The sequence below is a fragment of the Camellia sinensis genome, chromosome 13, assembly GCF_055761805.1.
Source record: "Camellia sinensis isolate YWXY chromosome 13, ASM5576180v1, whole genome shotgun sequence".
NCBI lineage: Eukaryota > Viridiplantae > Streptophyta > Magnoliopsida > Ericales > Theaceae > Camellia > Camellia sinensis.
Window position 1 is genome coordinate 88,063,760 of NC_138973.1, and position 22,541 is coordinate 88,086,300.

The window sequence follows — 22,541 nt, forward strand, 5'->3', positions numbered from 1 at the left end:
GAATGCTACGGGGCCCACAGTCGCGAACTTTATCAAGGAAAATATCATTTGTCAGTTCGGAGTACCGAACACCATCCTCTCGGACAACGGCACACCCTTATTAAACAAATATGTGAAGAGCCTCCTAGAGACTTACCAAGTGAAGCATCACAAATCCACACCCTACTATCCAAAAGGGAACGGGCAAGCAGAGGCCACAAACAAGACACTGATAAGGATTCTGAGCAAGATGATGGATGAATTTGGTGGGACTTGGTCCGAACAGTTGATAGTAGCCCTATGGGCATATTACACCTCAAAGAGAAAGCCAACTCAAGCAACTCCTTACTCCCTTGTGTATGGATCCGAGGCAGTGTTACTTATAGAGTTGGAAACACCATCTGCTCGGATGGCTCTTGCCTCAAGGATGGTGCTAGAGCCTCGAACCACCAGATTGGAAGCATTAGAGGAAAAGCACGACAGAGCCGCAAAAGTCATGGAAAGGTATCACGAGTCCATCGCCAGAGCCTATAATCAGACTGTGGTGCCAAGAAAGTTCGAAAAAGGTGATCTAGTATGGAAGATCATAGACCCAATCATGCAAGGACAACCCTTGCCCAAGTTTTCTCCAAAATGGGAAAGGCCCTACATGGTGGTTCAGGCAAGCTCAAGTGGGTACTATAGGCTTGTAAGGGTTGAAGATGGCTTCTGAACTGGCCCGCTCGATGCAAAGTTTATCAAGCGTTACTACCCGTAGATAGACTCATCTATGTTGAAACTCATTTTCATTTTCTTATTTTGTCTAAAAGCTATATTTCCCTTACGTTATGAAGAAGCTGGTTTCCTTTATGGTGTATGTTTATCCTATCACTTGAAGTGAATATATTATACTTTTGTCAAGAAAGTTGAAGAATTAATGAAAATATTTCAGCTTTTATAAACATGTGCATATGATTGTTCTTTCCATTGTATCATTCGAAATAAATATTTTATCAAGTAGAATGAGAAAACAGTGCGAAAATCTCCAAACAGCAAAGATTTTGTCATTTCATTACATTGTCCTAGATAAAACATTTTTATCGAAAGGGGCATGAAAGTAAAAAAAAAAAAAAAAAAACTCAATCTCTCTTAAAAACACCCTCGAAGAAGCTGCCCGTCACATCTACATCCTGAGGACAAACAACAGAGTGTGCCTCTAAAGTCTCCAAAGCCCGAGCATAGCCCGACTCAAGTGCACGAAGAGTTGCCTTTGTCTCATCTATAGAGGTCCGATAAAAGGCAAGCATAGATAAAACTTCCACTCGGCGACTGGCGTTCGAAGCTATATCCAGGCGCTTCCGAAGCCATGATAGATCCACTTGGTGATGCTCTATGTTAGAGATCCCCTGATACGCTGTCTCAACTACTTTTCCGTTAAGGTCACACAACCGTTGTCTGTCCAAGCTAAATAGGATAGTGGCAAAAGACTCGAGAAAAGCAGTCTGAATGAGTGGACATTGGCAAGCAAAGGAAGCAAAGGTCTTAGGGTAACTCGAATGCACAAGCTGTAGAACTGAAGCAAATTTAGGAGCTACCCAATAATAGAGAAATGATACTTTGCCAGAAGCCGAAGAAGGAATTGGGGTCGGAAAGGTACTAGTCTCAGGAATCTCCCCAATGTCTATCAGGTTAGATGAACCACCCGAAGGGGTAACTTCCGGCAGAGGTCCCGAGCCTGAGAATACAGATCGATAAGGGGAAAGACCAAAAACATCACTATCAAAGTGGAGATCAATGAGATTCAGATCCAAAACATTCAAAGGCACTTGCGATGAAGAGCCTCTAGCAGTCGTCTCAAAGGCAGGTCTCTCCCCTAGAGAAGAAGAACCATGAGGAGTCACAAAGAGAGTCGGAGCAGAGTCCGAGGCAGGTGAAGACAGGACACCGATAGCGGCCAACACTGAAGAAAAGATAAAGAAGTCTTATTAGGGGCAAGAAGCAGTAAAGCCAGTTGAGTAAAAAAATTCTCACAGATAGAAGTACATGACAAACTTTAGAAAGAAAGATTACTTGAAGGAGAATCATTATGCAAAGTCAGGGCAACTGAAGGGCTCCTAGCATCAACAAAGTCACTTGGCCATACAAGGGGCACCTGATCGATCTCAACGTCTAATGAAGCCAGAACAGTAGTAGTCCTCCCTAAAGAATGAAAGAAGGCCGGAGGATGAGAATCACCATAATTGCCAGAGCGAGTCTTAGAGACTTCTAGCACATCCACCTCCACACTATTCCCAAAGCCGCACCTCATCTCTGCATTGCCTCCAGAAACATGTCTTGGGGAAGCACACCTCATCTCTACATTGCTTCCAGAAGCATGGCCTGCGACATCAATTTCTGTGGCACCAATCCCTTCAATAATCTCAGCATTAGAGCCACGGTTCCCAATAATCTCAACATCAGAACAGTGAGCCCCGATAACCTCGTCACCAAGATAGCGTTTCTCCTCTAAAACTGAGCAATAAGGGGAACATCTGACCAATGGGGAGCATCCACAGTTACGATAAGACGGTGACGACGCATACGTGGGACAAGGTCACAAAAACGATCGGAGGACTCAGCCTCATCATCGTCATCATCATCATCTATAACTGCTATACGAAGGGTGCGCATCTTCATGAGTCTTGCAAACAAAGGAAGAGTATCATCCAAGTTTGAGTCTGGCTTGGTAGAGGTAGCATGGCCAATAGCCACGGTACCGAGTGCGTCAACAACCGTAGGGTCAAAAGATGGAGTAGGATCCTACACAACAAAAAAAATAAAAAGTGTTCATTTAAGAAGGTATAGTCGCAAGAATGAAAGAAACTTCAAATCAATTTTTTTTTTTTAATTTTAAGATGTCTATCTGGTATCTGATGGAGCCTTTTGAAAAGGCAAGGAGTGGAAGGACTGGCATCAGAAGCCCTCTTGTGGGCCATCTTCTTAAGGCGGGTCGTACGAGGACCAGAGGCCTTATTCAAAGGGACTGACTTTGGAGAAGCAAATACCAAGCTAGAAGTAGATGTCCGAGCTGGAAGGTCAATTGAAACAGATGAAGCGAAGAAACTCGCATACATATGATCAGATTTCTAACTCTCAGGCAGCCGAAGAGAAGAGTCCTTCTTATAAATCAACGGAGGCAAACATATGGACGGTCTGCTCTGGACAAACTCAATAAATGCATCAATATTCTTCTGCCCATATCTTCTGAAAGAGGGGTGAAACCCCCTACTTGGCTCAAGCCTAGCATCATCAAAAAGCCGGATATAGGAAGCATGGTGTGTATGAGTCCGCGAGGAAAGTGCCCGTAGCTTCCTGAAAAAGATAATAAAGAAGGTGTTGGCCCGGGGCACACTGGTCAAACCCAAATTGGCATGCTACTCTGTCAGGTCTATAAACGGTGCTATTAACGCCCTCTTCATGCCATACCAGTAGTGAACTCGGACGAACCATTATTAGCATATCAACAAGGTATGCAAAGATGCACTTCGGTAAGGGAAAGGACACCAGGCGGAAGGAACCATGATAGATAAACGGCGTTGCCACACCCATCAGTGGGCATACATAGGGGCGTGCCACAAAGTGCCGATGATCATCCACCAAAGAATTCAGGAATAGAGTAGAAAAAACACGGGACCAACGTGTGATTAACGACTGGTAAGTCTTCACTTTCTCAAATGTGCGAGACCCCATCAGTACTGAGCACGGGGATACCATCTTTATCCACTATCTCCCGAAGAACCTCTGCCTCGAATACAATCGAAGTAGGGCAAACTTTGGGAACCTCTCGAAGAAAAAACAAAGCAGGAACTGGTTGTGGATGAAGGAGACAGGCTCATATCGACTCACGGAACGGACCATGTCTCAATGTAGTAGATCTAGCCGGTAATAAAGATTCCCAAGAAATAGCGGAGCCAAAGGAATCCGATCCCCTCTGAAGAGCCTAACTGCCAAGGGGAAGACAAAAAGATTGAGAGAATCTGGAGGCGTACTCAGAAGAATGAAGAATGAGAGGAAGCAAACCAGAAATCCCAAAAAATAGAACCCAGAGCAATACATCAGGCCGACCTCATACTCTCGAGAATCAGGGTCAGCATCTTTAGCCAGGGGCTAAAAATCTTTGAAGAAGTGACGGATCCATGCGGTGTAGGAGGTACGGTCTGTCCTCACTCGATTGGTCCTCCTCGCTGAACCATCAAATACAGAACTCCACCGACCACAAGCTTGAAGATTTAGCTTTAGAGATTGGATCAGAGAATCATCCTCGGAGGGTGTCCGCTTAGGGTAGAAGGCATCAGGGCTAGTCATTTCTAGACGCAGCAACATGAACACATCCTCGATGGTGGGCCCCATCTCATGCTGGCCAAGTATGAAAGTGTGTGTCTCGGTGTTCCACTGGAGAGCCATGGCTTCAAGGCTAGCATTGTTGCGGCGGATGGATAGGGATCAAGATATTTTCACTGGGATCAATAACCGGGCCTCCTGAAGTCGCTGACAGAGGCCCCTGCCAGAGAGGACATCATTGACCCACTCTTGCCAACCAAAAGGAGGGTTTGAGAAGGCCTTGAACTGGGGATAGCAGTATGGAAAGTCCCCTCGCTCAACCCTAAAGCGTAGCACCGAAGAAAGGGAAATGAGGGCCTCATGTCTGGAGTTAGTGTCCTCAAAGAGACATAATGAAGCCCCCTTCGAAGACAGAAGAGAACTGGTAGAGGTAGCTGCTCACCATAACGGGTCCTTCTGACCAAAATAAGGAGATTTCCTCCACTCGGACGCCAGAGGCACATCTCTCTCTTTCATGAGAGCCGGTTCTGATGACCCCGGGACAACGGATTCCTTGTGAAAAGACATATAGCTGAAATAACGGGTATAAATAGCAAGGAGTTGATCGTATCAAAATCCAGAATATTGAAATTGAAGTAACGCAAATTAATAGGAATTCAAACAAAATTTCGGCATTAACTATTTGTTTATCAGAGAATCCATGAATTCAACAAATTCTACGAGGAATTTTATATCAAGAATTCAGGCACGATGTCTACTATTCTAAGTGTTGCAACAATCAGTCATTTGATAATAAGATTTACATGCAACATAATGGGTTTATTAACAAATTTAACCTCAGACGTCATCAACAATTCATTTTCTCGGGTATTCACAAGATCAACAAACTGCAATATATAGCCCTATTCCATACTACGACTTTTTGATTCCCCGCAAGGAAAGTGTTTACAAGGTTCAAAGTGTCGGAGTATTATTCGTCAAATATATATGGTTTGGATATGGCATTATCTTCCTCAAAACTACAATGATCAAATACTCGACAACAAGATTTATGTTCAACATTATGAGTTTTATCACTGAAATCACCCCATCGGGCATCAACAACAACAACATCTTTGTTTATTCTACTCTTTCTGGTATTATCAACATGGAGTGATAAAAAATATATATATATATATATATATATCAACATCAAAAGTTACAAAGTTTGAGTTATGAGTTCAAGATTCAAGAGCACTAGTTAAACCACAGTTCTCAATAATCTCAACATCAGAACAGTGATCCCCGATAACCTCGTCACCAAGATAGCGCTCCTCCTTTAAAACTGAGCGATGAGGGAAACATCTGACCAATGGGAAGACATCCTCAGTCACAATAAGACGGTGACGACGCATACGTGGGACAAGGTCACAAAAATGATCGGAGGACTTAGTCTCATCATCATCATCATCATCATCATCATCATCTATAACTGCTATACAAGGGGTGCGCATCTTCACGAGTCTTGCAGACAAAGGGAGAGTATCATCCAAGTCTAAGTCTGGCCTAGTAGGGGCAGCATGGCCAATAGCCACGGTACCGAGAGTGTCAGCAACCACAGGGTCAAAAGACGGAGTAAGATCCTACACAACAGAAAAAATAAAAAGTGTTCATTTATGAAGGTATAGTCGCTAGAAGGAAAGTAACTTCAAATCAATTTTTTTTTTTAAATTTTAAGATGTCTATCTGGTACCTGATGGTGTCTTTTGGAAAGGTGAGGAGTGGAAGGACTGGCATCAGAAGCCCTCTTGTGGGCCATGTTCTTAAGGCGGGTCATCCGAGGACCAGAGGCCTTATTCAAAGGGACTGGCCCTGGAGAAGCAATTACCAAGCTGGAAGTAAATGTCCAAGCTGGAGGGTCAGTTGGAGCAGATGAAGCGAAGAAGCTCGCATACATATGATCAGATTTTCGACTCTCAGGCAGCCAAAGAGAAGAGTCCTTATAAATCGGCGGAGGCAAACATATGGACGGTCTGCTCTGGACAAACTCAATAAATGCATCAATATTCTTTCGCTAAGATCTCCTGAAAGAGGGTGTGAAACCCCCTCCTCGGCTCAAGCCTAGCATCGTCAAAGAGCCAGATAGCGGAAACATGGTGTGTACGAGTCCGCGAGTAAAGTGCTCGTAGCTTTCTGAAAAAGATAATAAATGAGGTGCTAGCCCCGGGGCACACTGGTCAAACCCGAATTGGCATGCTACTCTGTCAAGTCTATAGACGGTGCTATCAACGCCCTCCTCATGCCATACTGGTAGTGAACTCGGACGAACTATTATTAGCATATCAACAAGGTATGCAGAGATGCCCATCGGTAAGGGAAAGGACACCAGGAAAAAGGAACCATGATAGATAAATGGCGTTGCCACACCCACCGGTGGGCATACATAGGGGCGTGCCACAAAGCGCCGAGGATCATTCACCAAAGAATTCAGGGACAGGGTGGAAATGACACGTGACCAACGTGTGATTAATGGCTGGTAAGTCTTCGATTTCTCAAATGTGCGAGACCCGTCAGTACTAAGCACGGGGATACCATCTTTATCCACTATCTCCCGAAGAACCTCTGCCTCGAATACAGTCGGAGTAGGGGCAAACTTTGGGAACCTCTCGAAGAAAAAACAAAGCAGGAACTGGCTGTGGATGAAGAAGACAGACTTATATCGACCCACGAAACGGACCATGTCTTGATGTAGTAGATCCAACCGGTAATAAAGATCCCAAGAAATAGCGGAGCCAAAGGAATCTGATCCCCTCTGAAGAGCCTAACTGCCAAGGGAAAGACAAAAGGATTGAGAGAATCTAAAGGTGTATTCGGAAGAATGAAGAATGAGAGGAAACAAGCCAGAAATCCCAAAAAATAGAGCCTAGAGCCATACATCGGGCCGACCTCGTACTCTCGAGAATCAGGGTCAGCATCTCTAGCCAGGGGCTGAAGATCTCTGAAAAAGTGGCGGATCCATACGGTGTATGAGGCATGGTCCGTCCTCACTCAATTGGTCCTCCTCACTAAACCATCAAATACAGAACTCCACCGACCACAAACTTGAAGATTTAGCTTTAGAGATTGGATTAGAGAATTATCCTCGGAGGGTGTCCGCTCAGGGTAGAAGGCATCAGGGCCAGTCATTTCTAGACGCAGCAACATGAACACATCCTCGAGGGTGAGCCCCATCTCATGCTGGCCAAGTATGAAAGTGTGTGTCTCGATGCTCCACCGGAGAGCCATGGCTTCAAGGCTAGCATTGTTGCGGCGGATGGATAGGGATCGAGATATTTTCACTAGGATCAATAGCCAGGCCTCCTAAAGCCGTTGACAGAGGCCCCTGTCCGAGAGGACATCATCGACCCACTCCTGCCAACCAAAAGGAGGGTTTGAGAAGGCCTTGAACTGGGGATAGCAGTATAGAAAGTCCCCTCGCTCAACCCTAAAGTGTAGCACCAAAGAAGGGGAAATGAGGGCCTTATGTCTGGAGTCAGTGTCCTCAGAGAGACATAATAGAGCCCTCTTTGGAGACAGAAGAGAAATGGTAGAGGTAGCTGCTCGCCATAATGGGTTCTTCCGACCAAAATAAGGAGATTTCCTCCACTCGGACGCCAGAGGCACATCTCTCTCTTTCATGAGAGCCGGTTCTGATGACCTGGGGACGACGGATTTCTTGTGAAAAGACATATAGCTGAAATAACGGGTATAAATAGCAAGGAGTCGATCTTATCAAAATCCAGAATATTGAAATTGAAGCAACACAAATTAATAAGAATTCAAACAAAATTTTGGCATTAACTATTCATTTCTCAGAGAATCCACAAATTCAACAAATTCTACGAGGAATTTTACATCAAGAATTCAGGCACGATGTCTCCTATTCTAAGGGTTGCAACAATCATCCATTTGATAATAAGATTTACATGCAACATGTTGGGTTTATCAACAAATTCAACCTCAGACGTCATCAACGATTCATTTTCTCGGGTATTCACAAGATCAACAAACAACAATATATAGCCCTATTCCATACTACGACTTTTTGATTCCCCTCAAGGAAAATGTTTACAAGGTTCAAAGTGTCGGAATATTATTCGTCAAATATATATGGTTTGGATATGGCATTATCTTCCTCGAAACTACAATGATCAAATACTCGACAACAAGATTTATGTTCAACATTATGAGTTTCATCACTGAAATCACCCCATCAGGCATCAACAATAACAACATCTTTGTTTATTCTACTCTTTTCGGTATTATTAACATGGAGTGATAAAATATATATATATATATATATATCAACAGTGAAAGCTACAAAGTTTGAGTTATGAGTTCAAGATTCAAGAGCACTAGTTCAAAATTGAGGTCAAAACTACCACCAGAGTTCACAAATTCGAAATGTATTGGAACAGGAATTTATTTATTTATTTTTTGAGTAAGGATGTAGAGTTCAAGGCTTGAGTATTCACTCACAAGCTTGTAAAAAAAAAAAAAAATTAATCACTCTCAAGCTTTACAAGTTTTAACATTAGTGGAATTTAAAGCCACAAATATTAAGGACCAATGGATTAAAGTTCTTGGGCTACAAAAAATCCATTGAAATTAGAGACTCTACAATGTTTCTTTTACACAGGAACTTTCACCAAAATAAAAAAATTCAGAGGGCTTACCCACAGATTTACGCCAATGAAGGAAGAGCACGACTGAGTCAGAGTCAATGTGGGAAGCAGAAAATAGGCCACGAATGGGTGGAACCAGTACCGAGGATAGCCAGAGTAAATCGGTAACAGCACAGGTAGTAGGCGAGAAATAATATAGGTAGACCAACGCCGCATTGAGTTGGCGGAGTGGTCAATAATCAGTTACGGTTGACGAATGAAGCAACGGTGCAAGAGCTAGGCATGAAATGAACAAACCACGCGAGTTAAGTGATCGGCGCTGGATAGTCGAAGCCGGAGGCAACAGTGGTGCCACAGAAGAGTCGACAACCACACACGTCACGTTAAGTGGGCAACGTGTGTGGTTTGACTCTAAAAATAAATAAATAAATAAATTGATGGACCCTCGGCTGTTCGTGAAGGATCAAAAATCTGAAGTCATGCAAGCTTTTCAGAGAATTGAAGAATTCAAGTTGACTTTCGAAAAGCAAATCAGTGGCAAATATATATATATATATATATAAATTAATTAATTAAAAAAAAGATATTTATTTATTTATTTAATATTACTTGTCGATTTTATCCGTAATTTACGGTGAATCCTCAGCTTTATCCATGAGTTATGATGAGTCATCAATTTTATCTAAAGGCCACATGAAGACAAAACACATGCCCAAAAAATGAAGCGAAGCATGGCTGACAAGGTGAAACTATGCATGTTTGAGAAAATTAAAATTTCTCATACACGCAAGGAGCAAATGTAAGAGGAGCTAATATAAGCCTACTAAAATTAATTAAGCCCAATAATCCAGGGTTGGTGGGCCCGAATTTATAGCAAGTCCAAGATTGGTGGACCCAGATTTATCGCCATCAAACGGGCCAGATTGCTCTAAGTTTCGAAAGAGTTCGGATCCACAAACTTAGAGACTTAGTTGGACCTGGACTCGAAAGGGTATTGAGCAAGCCTAGAGATCCAAGGCACTCGGGCTTCAAACAGATTCGAATGCAATCTAGAAGTCGCTCCGTTAATGAGTCCCAGAACACTTGCGGGCTCGGAGTTTTCCGGGATCTACGCACCAGAACCATGGGCGTAATGGAGTTCGAACAAAGAACCCGATCCCGATGACGGTGAGTGGAGATAAATTCACTCTTTAGTTAAACTAGCCTATACCCGGGTTCGGGATCTACGCACCAGAACCATGGACGTAATGGAGTTCGAACAAAGGACCCGATCCCGAGGACGGTGAGTGGAGATAAATTCACTCTTTAGTTAAACTAGCCTATACCCGGGTTCGGGATCTACGCACTAGAACCATGGGCGTAATGGAGTTCGAACAAAGGACCCGATCCCGAGGACGGTGAGTGGAGATAAATTCACTCTTCGGTTAAACTAGCCTATACCCAGGTCGAGGTGGCACGATCCCAGGGGGTCCATGAGACTCTGCAATATTTAGCGATGGAGGGTCCTCTAGGACTACCTCGGCCCATTGGGATGATTAGGGATCATTTGTTAGGTGTGGCTAACAAGAAGGGTTCGCCGAGAGGTTGATCTCCTCTTCGGGGTTTTCCTCATTCTCGGAGAGGTCACCTCCTCGGACAAGGTGGTTAGATAGAATATTCTCCATGTGCCTTGCACATGGGCTCCATCTTACATCATGAGGTGTCTATAAATAGCACCCACTCATAACTTTACAAGGGATAAATTTTGGTGAGATAACTCTTGAGAAAGAACTAATTTCCCTTCTCTATTATCAACTTTGAGAGTGAAAGTGGGAGATCCATAGGAAAGCCTTGCCATTATTTTCTCTCTAACGACTTTGCCTTCTTCACCCAATCTCTTATCTCCATCATCTCTTTGCTCTTGTGTTCTTAGTCGAGACTATTGAAAAATCAAAGCCTCTTATCATCTTCTAGACAATTCAAATTTTTCTTCAAAGATCTTCAAATTTTTCAACGACGTTCTTGAACCCTCTCATACATTACATAATCCCTAATCAACTATTATGGTTTTCAACGGAGCCTATTTTTATTTTACCTACAACGTCCAGCTATTCCGCCTAGTATAACCTTAAAAATCCAGTGCAAAGTAGAGAATTTTTTTTTTTTTAATTCTTCTTCCTTTCTCCCTCCTCCCTCCTCTCTCTTCCTCTTCATTCTCCAACTCCAACCTCCGGCAACCACTGCCATACCCTCCCCCACTTTGATTTTACTTGAGTCACTCTTCTCTTCTCTAGTTTTCTAATGAGACAAAATATATCATTCCAATGATTAGAAAGTCGATCAAACATGGTGTCAACTAGCATTAAGTGAAAAGTAGAGAACTATACATGACTTGTTATCATTAACCACAAGTATTCAGGCAAACATAGGGTAGACAAGATAAAAATAATAAAAACATGGGGAATAAAAGGTCAGAACCAGAAGATCATTAGCAATAATGTGCACAGTTAAAAGGCAATGATGACAACAAAGGAGGAGATCTCCTAACTAACAACGCATTTTTATCTTAGTTCAATAGCTTACAAGTAAAAGAACAACAACAACAACAAAAAAATGTTCCAAGATCTAGGCGCGTAAATGCACACTTTTATATACATAATCCTCAAAGATATATTACAGCAATGACATTAAAAAAAAGAAAAAAGAAAAAGGGAAGCGTAACGGGAAGGAAATTAAATATATATATACACACATGTATAAACTATATTGTGAGATATGTTCTTATCATAGTAGCCCCAGTTGGGTCAGAAAGTAGATGCCTGACGAGGCACATTCTCATGTTGTTTGGAGCTATAACAAACATGTAGAAGGCAAATAATGCAAGGTCGGCGGAGGAAAGAGTAGAGCCAAGAAATCCCTGCCACATCCTGCAAATGCAATTAATCCATCAATAAATCCAATTCCAGTTTCAAAATGCAACCCGGCCATGTTATATAATCCATTTGGGACCTAAGTAAAGCACTGACACTTCAAGATGGGTGTTGTATCTGTTGACATACCATGTGGCATTTCAATTTTATTATTTATTATTTTTTGTAGGATGTGTAAGGACACGTGTGTCCAGTGTTAGGACATGCCACAGGAGACCTTTGCAGTTTTTTTTTATTTATAATGATTTTAGAAAGTTGATTTGAGGTCAAAGTAAAATATATAAAAATATAGAGGAAAAAAATAAAAATACACCCACATATGCCTCTCATATATATGTATTCTAAATTTATGTTCATATATTTTACATAATAAATAAATAAAAAATATGAAAAATACATTTTTTCCCGTATCCCTTCCATGTCCATATCCTAATTTTTTGGTTATCATAGTGTCCAGTGTTTTCGTACATGTACCCATGTATGTGTTCATGACCATGTCCATGTTCATGCTTCTAAGTTTTTTGGGACATTAGCTAATTTGATGCATAGACTTGGATAGTTAACTAAAAGATTGATGTCCGTAAGCATGCCCATTGTCCAGATCTCTAGCAATAGCAACCTTCTCCCAAACTATTTGTACTAGCAGATTGAATGCCAAAGTCTAGATTGTGGTATTCAGTTTTGGGTGCCCAATGTTTGGATTTGAACATGGGTCCACCAGAAGTCTATGCAGATCAGAACAATGGAATTCTACCCAAATCATTGCAGCATTGCAAACTTGTACTGGTAAAACAACAGAACAACGATTCACACAACAAGAACAGATCTACTGTCACGACTCACAACTGCTCTCAACAGCATCTTACTCTTAGTATCACCCCAACTACCATGAAACTGGCCATTTATCATATTGCCCCATCGTACTCTTAGATCTACTGTCACGACTCACAAGGGTCTCTAATGAGCTTATTTGCAAGATAAATTAAATCTCAATTCAAATCTAGCAATTTTAGCTTGGACTAATTCAGATTAGCACTTTCATTTTGTAGTCCTTCCATTTTGTGGTATGGTTGACCATGCATGCAGTTTAAGGAAAGCCAAGAATTAAAATATATTTCCAAAAATGCCCTCACATCAAATCTTTTTTGGGGAATTGGGATTGTATTTCAACGTGTATTACAAATAAGGTGATATGGAAAAGTGACAATTAAACGTTTTGACTTCTCAAAATTCGAGACATAAAAGGAGACAAAAAGGTTAATATATTCAAATAAACCTTTTTGTTTCTTATACTTAATTTTATATTGCTAACCAAAAATCACTTTTTGTTTTGAATATTTTCATGGAGGACTTCAATCCCCATGGTTTATGACACCATACCAACTGTTTACAGGCCTAAGGAAGCAGAGATTAGTTGTGTTCAGGTTTGGTTTATTAAGAAACTGAGGTTGTAAAATGAGTTCAAGCCTGGTTTGCTAATTAATGAACAAGCTTCAACAAACTTTTAAACAGGTTGAACCTCAGCTGTTCATCAGTGACTTTATTCATTTGATGCCATAGATAAAAAAAGATCTACAACACAATTGAGAGAAGGAAGTCAAACTTTGATCATACCAAGTGGGTAAACGAAAGAAGGTGTGGAAGAATGTCCTAATGCCATCAATATCCAGTTGCAGAATAAGCGCCAGTCCAAAGAGAAAGAATGCTCTCTGGCGTTTCCTTTCTTGCGGCCAAAGAGTGTTCCAAGCTGGAAAACAAAACGAAAAGAATTATAATTGACATGCTGCAAGTTACAACTTCAGAATGCGGCAACTTCTTAAGGGTAAATTAGTCCACCTTGGTACTGCATTCAATTATCCATCACATGCAGTTGCTTCTACATACAAATCACTGAAAAGAAGAATCTAACATTGAACAGGAACATAAAAGATCCATTATTGAGACAACAATAGTAAATATTTGAAAATGTGAAAGGGCAGACACTCCATTTTTATATATAAAAAATTGACCACCTTATATAATTAGTTGACCCATAAAAGGGGGTGCCAAAATGAGGTAGTGCAGTTAAAGGGTGCCCGAGTTTAAACATAGGTTGCATGTTTTATGGGTGAGTTAATGTCGGAGAGCTTAGCTGCAGGGCCACTGCCAAAGATTTACAGGTTTATAGAACAATAAAACAGAGTCCTACTCCCACATCATATTGCTATGATATGCACTATTCCTATTTACCAACCATGTTGCATTTATGCAATTATTGTTGGAGATAAGATTATACTGTCAAAGATATCAAAAGATATAAAATATATCATAATATATGGAGATCCCATGATTTGTTTGCATCTTTAATTTATTTCAATTCATTAACTGAAGGATTTGATTATATCTTTTACTCTATATATATGATGTATCATGTAAACAAGAGTATCAAATAGAGTGAATGATAGATGTAGCCCATAGGGCTTTGCGTGTGTGAATGTAGGCCAATATTGGTTGAACCACGTTAAACCTTTGTGTTCTTTCTTTTCTCTTTTTTGTCTATATTATCTCTCTCCATATTCAACCTTATGGCCTTATAACAAAATTCAACTTGGTATGACCCTACCAAACCCTAGGCTTTTTTCTCTGTAGAATGCTTTCTCACTACACCTTTTTTTTGTTATCAAGGTGCTTTTCTCTCTTCCTTGAGTTGACCAATAATTTGCTGATGTGATAAGCAACCTTCGTGATTTTTACTTGTTTCGGGGCTGTCAGTGTATTCAGTAGCATTATTCTATGATACACCGAGCTTTCCGACTACTTCTCTACCATTTTAGGTCCCTATGCTGATATGGTAAGCACATAATTGGTTCTTGTTTTTGGACTACTGGTGTGTTCGGTAACATTCTTTGTGGGACGCCATTGTTCCGGCCTTTTTGTTTGTGGTGATTTGTTGTTGCTCTCTCTCTCCCGATTGGTTTCTCTTGCTGCCATCATCATTGATTCCAAGCATGTTTCTCAATTGCAAGATGTTGATTCCTTGCCTATGTTCTTCGAAGTTGTCGATGAAGGGAGTTATTACAATTGTTGTGGTCCTTCGGCAACTTCAGTGTAGTCGTTTGTAATGATCATCTTATTTTTTAGTTTAAGTTAGACACTTCACTACAACCGTTTGTGTTCCAACTTGAGGAAGAGTGTTGGAGATAAGATTATATTGTCAAAGATATTAGAAGATATAGAAGATATCATAATATATGAAAATCCCATGATTTGTGCCTATTATGATTTTTTATATCTTTGATTTATTTTAATTCCTTCACAGAAGATATTTGATTGTATATCTCCCACTCTATATATACGGTATATCATTTAAACAATAGTATCAAGGTGAGTGAATGAAAGAAATAGTCCATAGGGCTTTGTGTGTGTGAATGTAGGTCAATATTGGTTGAACCACGTTAAATCTTATGTGTTCTTTCTTTTCTCTTTTTTGTCTCTATTATCTCTCTATATTCAACCTTAATGCCTTATTACAAAATTCAACTATTATTACTATCCACACGTAGCCTGAATAAGTCACACACCAATGCCCTTCACTTTTTTTTCTTTTTTCTCTTGCTTTTATTATGTAACTAGCCAATTAAGGTTCACTTACCTACATAGTTGCCAAATGAAACTAACTCCAAAACTCTAAAAAAGGGTGAAGCGGCCTCCAAAATTCTTGTTAACAACTAAGCCAAAGGTCTCTTAGCAAACTAATAAGCCCAAATGATATTGTGAGCATAAGCCACAACTCTATCAAGGATTTACCATAAGGTGGGATGGATGTCATCTAAAGTCATTAAGTTTGTTGTGAATATGTAGTTTTAGTATCATTGTTTCGTTTTTGGGTCAAGGGTACTTTTGTATATTTTCTTTGTTTAATTAGGGCTTGTTTCAATTTCATTTTGTATAAAGTACAGACTATTAGCAATAAGAGATCAAGGCAGTGTTGATTTCTCTCTCTAAACTTACACCTTCACCCCCAAAATCTTGGTTGCACAGTTGAGTAAGAGTGAAAAATGTTTCCTTCCTCTTTCCAAAAACCAAGAAACTGAAGAGGAAGATGGTGTAGATATGGAGACCAGGCCCCCGGCTCGCAGCAAATAGAGAACTGAACAGAGAACACAACCGGGTAATGAAAAAAAATAATAATAATGGATAAACTGCCTCCTGAGCTGAGCATCCATTGGGTACAAAAATTGTGTTTGTAATTGTAGTCCTTAAATTGGGTCATAACTACATTGGGTTCGTTCCATGAATGGTGGGTTTCTTCCTCTCTCCCACTCAATTAAAGCCAAACTACCATAAAGAGTAGGATTATTAGAGTAAAGAAACATCTTATTTCAATCCTGGGATGAGCTTGGAGATGACTAAGTTTTGGAAACCCTCTTCCATCTTTTCCTAATATACCATTCTTACAATTATTTGAAATAAATGTTAAGGGTTTATTACACTTTCTACCCCTAAACTATCGCCAAATTATCTATTTAGTCCCTGAACTAACGATTGAGTATATTTAGTCCCTAAAGTATATCAATTAAAATCTATTTAGTCCATAAACTATCGATTGAATCTATTAAGTTCCTAAAGTATTTAATTTAAATCTATTTAGTCCCTGAAAGGATTATAAAAATAAAATATAAGCTCATAAGTATTATAAATTAGTAAAAAACGCTACCAAGTTAAGATTTTATTCTAGAAAAATCTTAAATTTCTATTTTCTCTTTAAAAGGTTTTTTTTTTTTCTTTCTCCTGCTATGTTTAAATTAATATCAGAGGCTGGTTTACTATTGAAGAAGAAGAATTAGATAATTTAAACAAATTATAATAGACAAAATAATACATTAATTAAGTTAAAAAAAGAATTTATCGAAAAACTTAAAAACAACCAATAAGAAATTATAAACAAAATATGGTATATTATACTAGGTAAAGACAAGCAAATAGCCGTTGTAAAAGATAAGTAAGAAAGTATTATTGAGAATTATCCTTACCCTTATAAAGAAAATTCACCAGAAGAATTGACGCCCATTTTTTGAAAATTTAAAAAAAAAATTGAAATTAAATTTTAACTAGATGTCTTTTACTATTTTATAATATTTATGTGCTTATATTTTATTTTTGTAATTCTTTTAGGAACTAAATAGGTTTTAATTAAATACTTTAGGGCCTTAATAGATTCAATAGATAGTTTAGGGACTAAATAGATTTTAATTTATATACTAAAGGAATTAAGTAGCCTCAATTGATAGTTCAGGGACTAAGTAGACAATTTAATAATAGTTTAGGGGTAGAACCTGTAATAAACCCAAATGTTAATTATGTTAAGTAATTGGTACTGTCTTTGAATTGAACGCACATTATAGCCTAATCCGCTTGCTTGCTTAGCATATACACATCCCATGCGTAAATGTCCACATGGGAATTGATTGCACTTATCCCTTTTCTTTTTCTTTTGATACCTAGAAATTTGAAATTTGAAATTGCTGTGTATCATATGACTTATGAGTAATATTAAATTGGTAAATATTGACAGAAAACACAGCATATATAAATAATTTAAATAGTTTTGTACCTAGCATCGAGATATTTTCAGTACTCCAAGATCGAGAAAGCTTGTCCCTTGAATGTCCTTGCTTCAAAATATTTGCTATTACAGAAGCATATTTTGGAGCCTCTGACAGTGATCGCACAACTGAATAGCCTGTTTGATGGTGGTGTAAAATAACTGGAAACATGATTCAATAATTGAAGGAGATGCGGATTGATTCACTTTTCTTACCTGTTGCAGGATGAACCATGCTAGCTGCAGCACCAAATGCAAGATTCTTTTGCTCTGTATTCGGTAATGATCCACCAACTGGAATATATGACCATTCCTGCATATAAAAAGAAAGCAGTATAGCAGCGAGTATCTATCAACGCAATTAGATTCAATATAGAAGTCCCAAAATTTTACATGCTCAGGCAAGGGCTCGAGAATACTACCTCTTCATAAGTTTTTATAACACGGACACCCATTGTCTCTAATCTGGATATGAGTTTTTTCTTTAATATATCAAAAGGCATGGCATCCTTTGAAGCCAAACATGTTTCCTGCAATAGACTTTGTACGAATACTCACATAATTGTGAAACAAATGTAATTCTAATTTATATGAAAACTGACACAAATCAAGCAAACCTCAAAGAAGACTCTTGTTGGGGACATAGGCATGGCATAAAGAAATGTTGGATATTGTGCTTCTAAACACTGAACTTTTGGTTTGACATAGTCTCTGTAGTCCATGAAAACCATCAAGTTGGGGTCATATGGATTGTTTTCTACCTGAAAGAAAACTTGCAAATGATCACTAAGCGGCAGCTCCAAACAATTTCTTTAAACTTCCAAATGCTAGCAGAGAGGATAAGAGGTATAGTTAATGACAATTTCTATGTTACTAGTTGAGTTAATAGTTATCATAAGTTTCCAAATTTCTTCCCCTCTTCCACCCTCCCTCCCAATCACCCGGCTCGCCTTTTGGAAAACCATGGAACATAAACTTAATTTATCTTTGGTGATGGACCAAACAAACATCGGCACAATTATTCAACTCACGAGCTTGAAGCAGAATTTGGGATGAATTAGCTTAGTTATGATACCAGTATAAGCAAATATAGTCAGAGACAGAGACTCAGAAATGGACTGCACTGAAGATAGAACAATATACTTACATCCGTAATGTACCTACTAAACATCGTGCACTCAAGCAGTCATGACTGACTCAGAAATTCACTACACTGAAGATAGAACAAAATCATCATATTTACGTCCTTAATGTATCTACTGAGCATGGTGCATTCATGCCATCACGACTTCAATGGAAGATACAGTATAAAGAGTGCATCATAATTACACTTAAACCCACTGGAGGAACTTCATATGGTGAGATATGCATCTTCTTCCCTGTATTTCACGACAAATGCTGGAAAGGCCTATATTGATATTTCTAACAGTGCATGTAACTTCATCAACTACTTGAAGTTCTAGTATAGTTTAAAACAGAAGATCCTATATTCCTACCTCAACCTCCATGCCATAAGCTGTTTGGACAGAAACCCTAGGACCCCCAACCTCATATTGCAAAAGTTTCCCCGAAGCTGCTCCAGATGCAACTGTAGCAAGCCTATAATAATAATATGGTAAAAGCTTGAAAAAAGTGGTAATAGTTAACACAAAAGTACAACTACTATGCTGCCGTAAATAGTACTTAATGTAAGGAATATTTCATTTTACCTGCATGGAACAACGACATTCTGTTCGCACTCTATGAGACTCTGACCATTTGTACTTTCAATAATCCTTTCCACTTTTGAGCTAAGATATGAAACACCTGACTCGACACACCTAGGGAAAATTAATATCAATTATAAATTTATACGATAGCACCAGACAATGGTGAGTTGACAATATAATGAAACAAACGACGACTGCTAGAAAAACAACAATAACAAACAAGTCCAGAAAAAATCTTATCTTACCTTTTTACTAGCTCCTCATGGAGCAAGTATCGACTAACTCGCCCATAAGCACGGCCAATCAGAATGGGATCATTGTCATCAAGATATACAATAGTATCTCCCCAAACATGCTCAATACACCCTTCAAGTCCAAGATCTGAAAAAATATTTAAAATAAGCTTTGCCTTACAAATGGGGGCAAACAATATCAGAGTTCCACAAAAGGTATTTTTTAATAATTACCAATCCTTGAAAAATAGAATGATAACAAAGTTTGTAGAGTATGAGAAGGTTCAAGCTACTGATAGGACACTTGGTTGATTAAAATGGATAGTCTATGCTTTGCCAAAACTAAGTACAAATAAAGGAACCAAGTTCGCTGTAGCATAGTGGTGCAGGAACACCATTCAAAAGGAGGGTGGGATTAGATGTTCGAGTCTAGCTGTTAACCAACATATAACAGAAAACAACAGACAGGCAGGGATGTTATTGCTGCCGCAGACATGAAGTTCCACAAAACTCCATAATTGGAAAAATAACATACAATGACATTGACATCTATATCCTTCACAGAATACTAACTCAGATGAAGCCCAGCAATAATTACTGAACTTGTAATTAGCTAAGCCACCTCAGAAAGTTTGTATGAAGGGAAAAAATAACCGGATATTTAATGTTTAATGCACCCATGAAAATGGCACAAAAGCATGAGATTGAAAGGGATTGTGTTTGTGAAAGTGAAAGTGAAAACCAACATTGTGATAAAAAAGGATAACCTTATAAAAGTAGTAGGTTGCATGTCCTGATGTTGACTAGCATGAAAAAAACAGACATTTTCTGCTGTTTATGGTAAAATTTTTCAAAATATTGCACATATAATGAATGAATGCATTAAAATCGTTTTCCAACTGGAACATCAATACCTCTAAATTCATCCTCCCATACACCATAATTATTTGTAAAAGGAAGATCCGGTCCAATCAGTCCAACACTCAAACCCAACTTAGCTGATTCTGCAGCCAGAGCAAGGCCAGCTGGGCCACAACCAATCACCACCAAATCTAGTATAGTGTTTCCAACCGATATACGGGGTAACTGAAAAGGCAGACAATAAGGAATAGATTTCAAAACCAAAACCCGTAATCATAACATAGTACTATTGCAAAAACAAAAGACTATAATGATGCATATGAGAATGTTAGCAACTTGTAGTATATCATATTTGTTGACGGAGACCGTAACATTTCATAAACTTAATTTGACTTTGGATAAATTTGCAAGTAAAACTACTGAACAACAAAGCTGAAAGCAAAGCTACAGCAACGGCAACATGGGATCCTTTTTCCCCCATAAAAAAAATACAAATGTAACCTTCTAGGATTAATAGGGTTTTCTTCCCTCTAAAAATATGAAACCCTTACAACATTTGTATTCCTGTTCTTGTATGACTGCATCAAGATACCCAGTCACAACAGGCACATAGGAATTCAAACCCTGGTTTTGAATTGGATTTGCTAACAACTAAATAGCCCACGCCCGTTAGACTTTGGTAACCCACGACTTTGGTTTTGAGTTTGATGCTTTAACGGGCATTTGCAACAACTAAATAATGCAAATTCCAATCCATAATTCACATGTTACCATACATTTTCATACCTTTTTACATATATCAATACAATTTTTACACACACAACAATGGCCGCTGTGGTTAGCATTTCATTCTAACAAATCATACTAGCACTTGAGGATAACTTTCAATTAACCAATTGAACATCATAACAATTAAATAACAAAACGCCCCCCCCCCCCTCTCTCTCTCTCTCTATATATATATATACATACATACATGCATGCATACATACATATATATAGATAAAGATATACACGATCACACAAGAGCTCGTGAATCAAACCTTGTCGGCGAGTTTAGACTGTTTCTCCATAAGCTTGTTCTGTTGCATTTGGACGAAGAGAAGCTCAGAGCCACCGGCCTTGATGTAGTCTTCTTCGTCGGCGAATCCTTCTTTGAAGGCGACACAGCTCTCGCTTCCTGCACTACTAGACCTCACTCGAAGAGACGATGTATAAGAACTGTGTCTGTGAATTACACGAGTCAGCGTATTTCTCTGTCTCTTCTTTCGATACCTCCAAGTAGGGCATGTGGAGACCGCCATTGCAGCGAAGTTTCGAGCTCCGATACACTCCATTGGGATTGATTTTCTGGCTCTGGTTTTAGAACCTTGGCTCTGTAGCCATTAATGTGCTTTGAAGCTTTAGGAATTGGAAATGCAGAGAGTGCTGGGACTGTAGCGATGACGAACTCTTTGCTTTCTCTCTCTACTCTCTCTCTTCTTCTTCTTCTCTCTCTGTATCGCTGGTTCTGCGTTCGTCGCTTTTTCTCTCTCTACCGGGAAGGGATAGGGAAGAACCTTTCTCGATGAGGTGGTGAAGTGAAAACGCCACGTGGAAAGATTTGATTTGCTGGAATTTGGGGAAACTGCTTCATCCAAATTGACTGTTCGTCGGGGTGAAACGACGTCGGATTTGCTCCAATCATCCTATGGCTAATTGTGCGCACGAGATTTATTTAAAATACGAATCACTTTGTTTGGTTTCATATTTTTAAAAATATTTTTTAAAAAATTTTATTTTTTTTATTTTTATATTTTTTTTGTTTTTATTAAAATTTTTTAATATTTTAAGTAATTTTTTTTACTTTTTAAATATATCTAACATAAATATACTTAAAAAGTAAAAAAATTATGAAAATGACCTTTTAAAAATTTATGAAATACCAAAAATATAAAAAAAACTAGAATTTAGTATATTTTTTATATTTTTATGTATTTATTAATTTTTTAAAATATTTTTTCACAAATTTTTTACTTTTTAGATATATCTAAGTAATGTGCATTTAAAAAATAAAAATAAAAATGTTTAAAATTTTAAAAATATTCACTAAAAACAAAAAAATATGAAAAATTAAAAAAACTCAGTTTTCAAAAAACTCAAACCAAACACACTGAATAGCTTTTTGTGGTTTGAAAATTTACAAATATCTTCTTGTCAAAAATTTTAATTTAACAAAATTAATTAAAAAAGTAAAATTTTTAACTGTTCACCTATATAATAATAAAATTATCTGAATTATTAATTGAAATAAAATTTTAACTTTATTAAAAACTGTTAATTAA

At 38.6% G+C, this 22,541-nt stretch overlaps 2 protein-coding genes across 4 annotated transcripts; one reads left to right on the plus strand and one right to left on the minus strand.

The window, feature by feature from the left end:
• Positions 1–232: 232 nt before the first annotated feature.
• On the plus strand, positions 233–691 carry LOC145805541 (uncharacterized). The gene has a single exon (XM_082900700.1). It carries the CDS (start codon positions 233–235, stop codon positions 689–691), a length of 459 nt encoding a protein of 152 aa, XP_082756826.1.
• A 10,730-nt stretch (positions 692–11,421) lies between these two features.
• LUT2 (Lycopene beta/epsilon cyclase protein) lies at positions 11,422–21,810 on the minus strand. 3 transcript variants are annotated; one of them, XR_014349209.1, is made up of 12 exons: positions 21,261–21,769; positions 20,271–20,442; positions 19,369–19,504; positions 19,124–19,234; positions 18,911–19,013; positions 18,032–18,175; positions 17,837–17,944; positions 17,631–17,727; positions 17,424–17,552; positions 13,667–13,720; positions 13,445–13,577; positions 11,422–11,827 (listed from the first exon to the last, which is right to left on the minus strand). XR_014349209.1 is itself a non-coding variant. In XM_028218415.2 (11 exons), the coding sequence occupies exons 1-11, from the start codon at positions 21,552–21,554 to the stop codon at positions 11,662–11,664; spliced, it is 1,593 nt and encodes a 530-aa protein (XP_028074216.1). In that variant the 5' UTR covers positions 21,555–21,810; the 3' UTR covers positions 11,422–11,661. The 3 variants fall into 3 exon arrangements, 1 of the variants encoding a protein (XP_028074216.1); XR_014349208.1 differs by having other exon boundaries at positions 13,667–13,734; XM_028218415.2 differs by lacking the exon at positions 13,667–13,720 and having other exon boundaries at positions 21,261–21,810.
• Between the last annotated feature and the right edge of the window lie 731 nt (positions 21,811–22,541).

Bases quoted from the DNA above. Each gene is read 5' to 3' on its own strand.
- LOC145805541 (XM_082900700.1), top strand. From the start codon at position 233: ATGGATGAATTTGGTGGGACTTGGTCCGAACAGTTGATAGTAGCCCTA.
- LUT2 (XM_028218415.2), bottom strand. From the start codon at position 21,554: ATGGAGTGTATCGGAGCTCGAAACTTCGCTGCAATGGCGGTCTCCACA. The intron at 17,728-17,836 runs GTAGTATTCTCG...TTTTATATGCAG, and splicing joins TTATAAAAACTTATGAAGAG to GAATGGTCATATATTCCAGT. The intron at 11,828-13,444 runs GTATGATCAAAG...TTGCATTTGCAG, and splicing joins TTCTTTCGTTTACCCACTTG to GATGTGGCAGGGATTTCTTG.